We start from the raw sequence: 11,018 nt of genomic DNA, 5'->3' as shown, positions 1-11,018 counted from the left end.
AAATCATGAGACTGTGAGGAGGAGCTCTTAGGATTGGCAATACCAGGCCTGTGAGTGCCCAATGCCCAGGGACCCTGAACTAGCAGACTCAGAGCCTTATAGTTCCAATCCGAGATGTAGGGACCTTCTGCTTTGGGTTTTAAAAGCTGTTGATCTTTGGTTCTAGATACTCAGGATGGAAACTTATTGCTCTCTGGATTGTAACCATCAATGGCCCCAATACTTAGCAGCTACAGTAGCCCTCAAGTACCAGCAACAGGCAATGCCTGCTACTGTTATGGCTTCTGAAGATCCTCAGATGTTGGGGCCCTTGACTCTCACATGCCCAGCGTATGGGGATCCTTGGTCCTTGCAGCATATACTTCTGTTGGCATTTGTTTAAAAAAAAAAAACTCTTTTATTTATATTTCTTTTATCTTTTTCTCCCTACACCACCCTAGTCCTTTCCTACACCCCAATACCAGGTAGGAGAGAGAAAGTGTTAGTGGGAGAAAGGACGCAGTTCTCTAGCTACTTCCTGCTGGTTAGGGTCGTTGGGTTTCTTGGAGCCAGTCCAATCCTTGTTTCAGGAGATCTCCAAGTTCTTGTCTCACAACAGCAACCAGGAGCCTCAGAGGGAAGCAGGAGCAGCCTTGTTCTTTCAACTCTTCCACGCTCTCTGGGCTCTGGCATTTATCCTCTTTCCAGAGTCCTCAGATTTAAACTGTCTGCAGCTGGCAAAGAGCGTCTCTCAGAGCCTGCATGAGGCAAATAGTCTGCTACTGTGGACCATCTGAATCAGTCCCACATCCCACACCTGGTACCAAAACAAAAACACGTTTATATCCACATCACATCTCCCTGGAATTCTTCCAGTGTCTGAAACCCACAGTTTCTTGTCTTCAGCTCTTCACAACCTTCGTCATTTGCACCATCTCTGCTCCCAGTCCTGATGGTCCTCTGGAGCTCTTCAGCTGTTCTCTCATAGCTGGTATGACTGTCATTGTCACCGCTGCCTCCATTGTCTGTCTCTGTGTATTACCACCTTGGCTCACTTACTAACGATAAAGATAAAACATAGTCATGAAAAGCCTCTTGAGAAAAGCCATTTATCAGGCTTAATATCGCAGCACCAGGGAACAGCCCAGGAGGGTGTCTCTGGTGTGACCCAAGAAGTGAGCGGAATTGAATGCTTTATACTCAGGAAGGACAGGGTGTGTCTGTCCCAATCACAACACAGACCTTCCTGTAAAACAACAACAAAAACCACGATGATCCGAACTGCAGCACAGTCTTCCTGTGAGTTCAGACTGTTTGCACTGATCACAGGAAGTGCTCCTTCTCCAGCCTGGATAAAAATAGGCACCAGAGTTCACTGAGGCTTGTGATGGAAAAAAGTCCTGTAAGAGTTGTCTGAAAAGCTGTGGTTTGAACAGTGCTCTCTGGAACAGGACCCAGGCAGCTATGGTGGCAGGAAAACTTCCTCAAGGCATCTGTGGAGAGTTCCAAGCCATGGGGCTGCTATGAGGGAAGCGTCTACTTGCCTGTGAGAGGCTGCCTGCATGAAAGTCTTCTGCTCAAGGTACAAGGGAAGGGCCTCACTACTGCCAGTCAGGGAGTCAGATGGCTCTGATCTCCCAGGACTTAATTTATTTAAAGGTAAGATGAACATCAACAAGGCTGCTTCTATATTAACAGTGCTTTTACTATATTTAGTAGTGTTCCGCTCTTAACCAAACGCAGCTGTGCCTCAGATGCACCTGTGTTAAAGGCTTGGTACCGTCCGTGGTACTGAATGATGAAGATGGAATCTTTAGGGAGTGGGGTGTTGTGGGAGGTCTTTGCTCTTGAGGGGACAGTGGAGCCTCAGCTCTTTTGTACCCTTGTGCATCCTGATTATGAGATTCTGTCTCTGTTCCATTTATTCTCGCCGTGATGTGTCACTTTGGTCCAGAGCATCATAGCTAACCAATCACCAGGTTGTGACAAAGAAAACTGAACCCTCATAAATATTTTCTTTTCATAAGTTGATGATCTTGGACATTGCTTTGATGACACTTCTTATTTTTTCCCATAGTTTGTGATCTAAAAAAAACCAACCAAACAAACAAAAAAACCTAAGCAATCGTTTGTTTTACTTCTATTTATCATAAATGAAGAAGTTTTTTTTTTGTGGTTTTTTTCCTTAATGTATTCACACCCATTAATTAAAGAATATCCATATCTATGGGTTGTGTCCAAGTGGCCAGAGTCAGAGGCTGTACTGCAAACAAAATCACATCAAAGTGGCCTGTTAAAGGGCTGGAATCATGCTCAGCAGCTAAGAGCACCTGTTGCTCTTGCAGAGGACCGTGGTTCAGTTCCTGACACTCATACTGTGGCTCATAACCATCTGTGACTCCAGTTCCAGGGGGTCTGATGACCTCTTCTGATCTCCAAAGGCACCAGGATCATGCATGATACACATACATGCATACATGCAAGCAAAACACATGCATAAAATAAATAAATAAATATAAAAAAATTGAATGCATTTTTGCTTTCAGTATCTTAATGCTGACTTGTCCTCTGGCTTTACACATAGAAGCAAAAATCAGGGTCCTCACTTTTTAAATGGTGTCTTGAAACCATGGAGACCAAACAAACCATCCATATTAAGACTTGCTCCCCTCTGCCCCTGCAGGGTTGGCTGTAATGGAAGTGTGTGCACAGTCTAGACCCTGACTTTCAGGATTTTGATCAGTAGCAGGAGCAGCAGAGAACTATGAAAGTGGATGCACTCACCACTTGGCACCTTTGGAAGAAGCACTTTCTGGTGCTAGATGGCTAAGTGCCCTTTAGTTCTGAGGAGGAAGGGAAGAGAGCTCCCTCAAGTCTGGCGGAGCTGCTCTTGCATTTGTGTGCAGCGACTGCAGGACCGAGAAGGAGCCAGTGTGAGGCTTTTCTGTTCCTTTACCTCAGCAGTGAGACATCATCTACACAGATGCCCCAAGACCAGGGATGTGAATCTAAAATTTGGTAATAAAATGTAACTATACGTAATTCATATGGGGCCCCGTCGCTTTATCCATGGATGGCACAGGCCTGATGGCAGAGAATCAAGTTCTGACATTTCTGCCAATAACATTTTCACATTTTGTCTTATAGGAGAGAGAATAGAAGGGTTGGAACAGCAAGATAGACCCAGGGTTGTGAATGATACGAAGTGACAAGTGAGAGGAAGAAAGAGGGCTGAAGGCTGTGGCAGAATGGCCTCATTGGTTTGCTGCCAGGCTTGCTATATCCACAGGTGCCTGGGACCAGGGCTTCCTTCCTTGTGCTTGTGATGTTGCAGATTTAGAAACCAGGAATATTCCCGGCGTGGGGGGGGGGGCACTGAGATCCACAGGGCAATGGCAGAGAGAACACAGGCGAAAGGTTCCCATTCGTTTATAGCGCTTTCGTGACGTAGAGGAAAGGGACTTAATTAACTCCTGGAAATGTGGAAATATAAAAAGGATCACAAAGGTTAGATATGTGTGTTTACTTCCTCATTTTTTTGCATTGGCAGCCAATGAGGACACATCTACACTTCAGTGTCCCTGTATCTGGGGACAGACCTGAAATAAAGAAATGAAGCTCACAGGAGTAACCCCCAGAACTACTTTATCCATGACTTGGACTGACCCTTTCAAATTCTGTAACAAGCTCTCTGGAGTTGCATTAGATGTGTTGGGAACATCAATGCTGATGACATTAGGGTGACCTAACCTTTGTCCAGCTCTTCCTCCAAAACGTGCCCTTCTGCAGAGATGGCACTCAGGTGCAGAGGCGGGAGTGAGGCTCTGGGTCTACTTGGACAAGGAGAGGAATAACCTCCCCACTGTGAGGTGAGATTTCAAGTTGTTGTTCCAAATGCAATGCCATTCTATTAATGGACAAGCACATTTACTATTTGAGGGACTCAAAGATTCACCAAAACACTCCTAATCAGAGCATTCTGAGGCAGGCTTGTTTCGGAATGCAAGGGCATGCCATACAGGAGTTTGCAATGTGGGACTACAATGGAAAACAGCTGAAAAAATGCCACGGGTAGATCCAAGGCTATATATGGCGAGATGCGGCCGGGCACCCAGGAATGGCTGGAGTCCACTCGGCTACTGCATAAGACCAGCAGCTCATGTTTTGGGGCAGAGGATAGAGATGTAATGCCTAAGGACGTGAGCATGAATCCCTTCCCCTTCCCTCCAGTCACCAGTGGCAGAGCTTGGAGGAAAGATATGTCCATCGTGCTCTTCTTGGTGATAAGTGGCATCAGTTTCCCAGTTATTAGCCAAAAACAGAGTAAGTGCTACTGTAAAACCCCAGGGCTCCCCATTTTACACAGATGTGGACTTTCCCTGCTGTGCCAACGGGCAGATGGGATGAGCAATGGCTGGCCTTGAGGCCATCGGTAATTTAGAGTTGGTCAAATGCAAGTGATCGCCAAACATCAAGAGCTCGAGAGAGCACTCCCTAAGGAACATCTAACTATCCGGACAAGAACACACTGAATTAATAATCACGTCTGTAAATAACTGTTTATGGTTCCCATGTTGCTAATGGCCAGATAGCACTGCTAGAGAACTTCACCAGGATAATTCCCGATTGGTGTGTCATGGCCTTCTACAATTTAAGTTTTAAATCCTCTGCCTTTCCTGAAGTTACCTTGAACCCACTCAGATGCCAACACAATAGACCCTATCTCTCACTCTAACACAACAGGCATGCTGCCCTCTTTACAAGGCTAATTAACACAAAAACATTCTAATTCAGAAGCTACATAATGATCATTTATACTTTGCTGCACAAATCAACGATTGTCACATGCACAGGACATATTAGTAGACACAGAGTTCTAGATGAACTGTTGATGTGTGGAAAATTAATACACTTACTTGGTAGAAGTAGCTAAAGTAATATGCAGCAGTGGCGGAGATCAATTAGAATACAAATTAGATGTATAAACATTAAAATGAAAGCTTAATTTGTATTTAATTTGATGTCTGGCATGTCTGAGTTCTACACCTTTAAAATGGTAATAGCAAAGAGAAACATCTAAATAGTCATTGATTTATAGGGTGGTCTGAGCAGTGAATACATCCACTAAACCATTTTAAGATCATTTTTATTTATTGTGTGTACACAAGTAATCATGTGTTTGTGTCTGTGTCTCTGTGTGTGTGCACCTGGTTCACTTTACGCACGAACGCCATGTAGCAATGTGGAGGTCAGAGGATGAAGGTGAGGGATTCGGCTCACTCTTTTTACCATGTGGTCCCCAAGGATCAAACTCAGCAAGCGTTTTTACCCCTTACCCCCTGAGCCACCTCCCCGGCCCCAAACACACTCTCTGTTAAAGAAAGACGGTGGAGGCTCAGCAAGTTATAGACCGCGAAAAAAATACAGGAGCCATTTTCTATATCTTCATTTTTTAAACCTTTTTTTTTTCTCTTTTAAACAACAACAAAACCTCATGTACACAGCACAGCAATTGCAAGCCAGGAACACGGCTGTCACTCCGAGATGCAACCTCTCTTACTCTCTGCTCCTTCAGACAGTGTTCACGAGGGGGAAGAAAAGATACACTTTCTTGGGTCACACCAAAACAATTCCATGTTCGTCCTTTCCCCGTTAACATGTCTGAGCACATATACACAACTGTGTATGATTGATGATATAGCTTCAGTGATTGGATCGCAGATCCACATTCTAATATTGAATCATAGTTCTAATGTTGACTTATTTTTTCATTGCTAATTACAGTTGGCGTTGTCTGAGACACAGAAGATTTCCCAAACCATATAGATTTCATGCGCTCCCCACCTTCTCCCCCCTCCCACAAGCCAACAAACAAGAGAATTGTAAGTCAGAAGCTGCTAGCTGGATGCCAAGGGTAGCCACCGTGGACAGCATTCGGAAGGCTTCAGGCACCGCTGTCACCAGTCTTGGCTTTGCAGGCCTCGATCTTCTGCTCGGTGGCCCATTTGTGGTCAGTGGCCAGTCCCAGGAAGCACGTGAAGTCAATGAACCGGGTGGCTGGGTTGAACTTTAAGCCAAGTTCACTCACAGAGTAGTCGAAGGGAAACTCGTGGTGGTAATTGTGGAAGCCTTCATCTGGGAGAGGAAGTGTGTCTGGAAATCACACCATCGCCACCTCCCTGCATGGACGCTGTTAGGGTTTGTTCGTTTGTTTGTTTGTTTAATTCTCTTTTTAAAGGTCAGGATACAAAGCAGTAGGTTTCATGATAGCCTCTTCCTACAGATGTCATTATGTAATTCTCAATTATCCCCCTCCTCGCTTGCTGCCTTCTCTTCTGCCTCCTGCCGTGCTCCAGCTGGTCCCCTCTGTTAGTCCTCTCTCTGCTTTCTTATTGACGGTTCTCTATTTCCTACCCCTTCCTCTTCATCCCTTAAAATCTCCCCTTTTCCAAGGATCCCCTTTCTAGCCCTATGAGTGACATGTCCATAAACACACACGCATCTGTGCATCCATATTATCTTAAATCTAGGTTCCACGTATAAAATAAACTCTGTGACACCTGTCTTTCTAATTTTAGCTTAGCTTGATGTTTGATGCCAGTCATTTCTGTGACCGTCATGAGTTCACTTTGCTTTAGCTGCGTACAGCCTCACGGTGTGTATGTACCACATTTCCTTGCCAGCCTGTTTATGGACATCCGGGCTGGCTCCGTTTCCTGGATGTTGTTAATAGAGCAGCAATAAACACGGAGGCCTTCATAGAGGTTTTATCAGCTTTTCAGATCTACCATGTTTAAAGCTGTTTCAGACTGCATGTTCGGGAAAAAGACTTAGCCCCAGCCCTCAGAAACATTCACTCAGTTGCTAGACAGGCCTAGTTGAGCAGAAAATAACAGCACGGTTGTCCAGCACACACAAGATTAGCTTTGCAGCATGGATGGCGGCAAGATGCTGCCTCCTCAGGGCTGCCCCAAGGTAAATGCTCTGGGGCTCTCAAGAGGTCGCTATTTTGACATAAGTTCATGAAAGGCAAGCAGTCTCTGTGGGAGGGAGTGATTATAAAAAGGACTTCTGTCGAGCCTGGGGGAGAGGGAATGAAACTCTTCAGACAGGAGAGTGAGGTGAAGATGTGGGCCTGTAAGTGTCCAGGCTACTGCACACCATTTCTGTCTCCCATTGAGTTGTCTTCCTCCTGCGCCTGTTGAAGAGGCGTCCTCGAGAGGCCTGAGAGCTCTGCTCGTCTGATTTTCCTGCTTTTCTTCTACTAATTTTTTATATAACAAAAACATATGTATCACATATAAAAGCACATGTTAGAATGTACATATGTTGTAGAATGACTAAACAGCTAATTTGCCTACACATTCACACATACTTAGTTTTTGTGGTAGAAATTTAAAATGTTTGGAGAGGCGCGTTAACATTTATGAGCTGCTTACTGCATGCTGAGCACAGCACCACGGGATAAGTACTAACTCCCATCATCCTCACGCCTTTCTGCTAACTGCTATGATTATCCCCATTTGAAAATGAGGACAGAAAGGCACAGAAGGGACAAGGAACTCACCTAAGACAATAAAGCTGGCAATAAAGGCAGCACTGCAGAAGGCCTATTTCATGCTAAGTACCTCTACAAGCTCAGTGAGTTAACTCACCTCACTCTCCAGTACTCAGGGATGAGGGAAGGGCCTTATTGCACATAAGAACACAGACTGTTGAGGAGCCAGAGAGTGCCCGGAGAGCAGGGGGAGGACCCAGAGCTGGCCTTACTTTTAGCTACTTGTGGTCTCAGAATTTCTCTCCTTTCCTGCCATTGCCCGCTTGAAGACCTTTTCCCCCTGACACAGATGACTGACAAGTCAAGGCTAAGAGTGGTCAAGACTGTTTGAGAGAAAAGAAATTGCTGCTTCTTCCCGTAGGAAAAATTTCATGACAGAAGTAACTATCATACTGTTTATTGATCATCTTCTGTGCTCCAGGTGCTGTCCTGAGCAGTTCCGTATGCTTGACTAGGGAGACATTGACAGATGAAAGCATCAGGAACTGGCCTGGCTTGTCTAAGAGCTGGGATGCCAAGGTCAAAGTTCAACTTTCCCACACTCCTCCACTCTCTTTCCTATGGCCGTAACACCTTCCCTCCCACTAAGCTGTCAATGACAGCTGGACTGCCATTCCCTCACTGGCTCTCAACACCCCACTCACCAACAGCCCCCTAAGTGATGAGTGGGTTCTGCCAAGGGTTGATATGCTTGTGATAGGGCCACTTCCCATACATGTGGGCAGCGCTGTTGACCAGCCAGGTGCCATTGAGGGCGACGGCATATCGGAGAACAGAAAGCCAAGAAGTAGGAATTCCATAGATGCTCTCCCCAGATGTACCAGGGCACCAGTGCAGGGACCATGAAGCGCACGAGCACCACACTGATCTTATAGTACCTGTGAGGAAGAGCATCATGAAATCATCAGACACAAGGCCTACGGGGGTCTGGTGGATGAAAGGGGGATCGTGGCGCGTGAGTCCACATGGTTACAAAAGTGAGGCAAGTAGCACGGTTCTGAGAAATGAGACAGGCAGAGTGCTGTAGGAGATGGCCGTCCTTTCACTACGCTTTGGAAGAAGCTCCACATAAGGCACTCTACACTGTGACGGCCCACCCCGTGCATCTCTGAGGTACTTTGTCTTCTTACCATGAGTCTGAGCTAGCTCCGGGTCACCGCTCCACCTGTCAACCTGCTATCAGGCTTACCTGAAGAATCTCAAGAATCATCCAGTGTTTCTTAAATAATTTTTGGTGCATTATTCTGTATTGACTTAGTCTGGTAAGAAGGTATATGATTTACCGCTAAAGGTGTTCTCTATCGAGCACACAATCAGCACACACACACAAAATATATAAATAAATAAACAAACAAATAAACAACCCAGGTATGGTAGTCTATGAAGTTGTAAGCCCAGTTCTCAGGAGGCTGGGGCAGGAGGATGGAGAGTTCAAGGCTTTCCCTAGACTATAGAACAGGATACAAGCATATAATCACACAAATAGTAACCATTCAACAGTAGGTTATTGAGCTGGATCTGGTGTTATACACCTGTAGTTCCTGCAGGCAGGAGGATGAGGGAAGATGTGAGTTTGAGGCTAGCCTGGGCTACAGAGTAAGACCCTGTCAGGAAAAAAAGAAGACCTTGAGAGGAAAGTGAAAAAAAAAGCACCCGTGTCAGCAGGAAGGAGAGCCATGGGATATTGCTAACAGAAGGCAGTTTGACCTTCATGGGCCTTCCTTTCTCTCTCACTCTATTACAACCCGGGCTTTTCAAAGCTTCCTCTCCTAGGCTTGTTCTGAACCAATATCTTGCCGAGCAGCAGACTAGCATGCCGTGGACCTCTCTTGTTCAGTTCTCACAGCAGATCCAGGATAGGTAGGTGTGCCAGCAGTCAGGACCTCCTGCCGCTGTAGAGAGCTGCCCTGGCCTCCTACTGGCCCCAACCATGTGAAGTGCCATCTAGGTTTGGCTGCAGCCTATAGGATTCACCCTCTACTCAGAGCCCTCTTCTTCCTCCTTCTAAACTGGCCAAGGAGCTAGCTACCTGCCAGCCATGGCTCCTGTATCCAAAGCTCCACTCTGCCCAGGCTGTGAACCCAATGTGTAGAGAGAGGGCCTGCAATATGGCTTCCCAAGCACAAGAGAAAAGCTCAGTGATGGGCTTCATCAACTAGCATGATCGCAGGCAGAAAAAGTTCCCTTTTCCCAAGAAAGAGGTGCAACTTATCAAAATTGAAACAATAAGAACCAACCCAGCAACCAAAGACCAGGTACTTCTCTTCCCAACAAAGTGGCAGAGGGCCCAGCTGCAGAGCTGCTGAGTGTCCTCCCTGTTCTTGTGAGACTTCGGTGTGCACACTGAAAAGGAGGAAAGGAGGAAGGCCGACGGCTATGGCAAGTCCAAGCAGGATGCTCCTGTGCTGGGTTTTTATACTGAAAACTGTTACTCTCCAAGACTGTTTCAAACAGACTCCACAGATCTGTCCCATGTGGCCGAGAGGCCTCCCCATCCCCCCACAGCGCCAGCCTAGAGCAGCTGGTCTGCAGTTAACGACAGGCTTTGGCCTCTGGGCCTCAGGACAAGCCCAGCATGGTGGTGCCTCGCGGACTTCCTCCTTAATGACACCAGTCTGAGTGCCCTTGCCAATGGCCGGCAGGCGATCTCCAGAAGTCCTCCAGCATGGAATCCCTGCTCATTTCACACTCCTTTCTTCAAGCATTGGTAGGGAGGATGGCTGGAGAGGGCCACTGGATTGGCTGGCTTTTTGCTAAATGGATTTTTTTTTTTTTAATGTTATAAAACATCACAGGGCATTTAACTTCTCCATTTGGCTACTTCCTAGCTATGTGGTCCTGGGTAGATTATTTCATTGTGCTGAGCCTCGGCTTTCTCTTCTGAAAGACACTGTACTAACAGCTTTATTAAGTGCCTGCCCTGTGCCAGGTTCTTACCTTAGTACCTAGACTCGGGTGACGTCAACAGATGCAAACAAAGGCGGCCTGTGTGTCTGATATGGTCTGATGGGAAAGGCAGGTGCTAAAGAGTATGGATGAAACACAGAGCACGTTAGTCATAAACACAGGAGAAGCAGTGAAGCAGAGGAGAGTACGATGTTCTGAGGGTGCTGTGAAATCAGGTGTCTACAGACAGTCTATCTTACACTACGGCTTCTCAGTGAATACTTAAAGAAAGTGAGATGCTACCCACTGGCTACATCTGGTGGAGGAAACACCCACACCAAGGTTCTGGAGACTCCGGGGAACTACAGGAGAGGACAGTGGGGACCGGGGAAAGGGTCATATAGGGACTGTTGGCAGTAAGCCAGGTAAGAGAATAGTGGTTTGAACCAGGAGAGCAATGAAAATGGTGCTAGGGAGTCGTTAAATTCTAGGTCTATTTCAAAAGGCAACTGAGAAGATTTTGTTTAGAAAAAGAAAAGGCCTTGATGTTGGAGAGAAGAGATGGAGTCAGGAAGACACCCAAGGTGGACATGTT

The 11,018-nt window shown here is 46.3% G+C and overlaps 1 protein-coding gene across 1 annotated transcript in view; it reads right to left on the bottom strand.

The window, feature by feature from the left end:
- Nucleotides 1-5,836: 5,836 nt before the first annotated feature.
- Scd5 (stearoyl-CoA desaturase 5) overlaps nucleotides 5,837-11,018 on the bottom strand; it is a 107,645-nt gene continuing 102,463 nt past the window's right edge. The window contains 3 exon segments of the mRNA XM_055594523.1: nucleotides 5,837-6,114; nucleotides 8,182-8,314; nucleotides 8,316-8,415. Coding sequence (XP_055450498.1) covers nucleotides 5,924-6,114; nucleotides 8,182-8,314; nucleotides 8,316-8,415 — 424 coding nt within the window. The 3' untranslated portion in view covers nucleotides 5,837-5,923.

The sequence above is a fragment of the Psammomys obesus genome, unplaced genomic scaffold, assembly GCF_907164565.1.
Source record: "Psammomys obesus unplaced genomic scaffold, mPsaObe1.curated_primary_1811, whole genome shotgun sequence".
NCBI lineage: Eukaryota > Metazoa > Chordata > Mammalia > Rodentia > Muridae > Psammomys > Psammomys obesus.
Note: the sequence above shows the minus strand (reverse complement) of the source record. Positions and strands in the feature narration are given on the sequence as shown.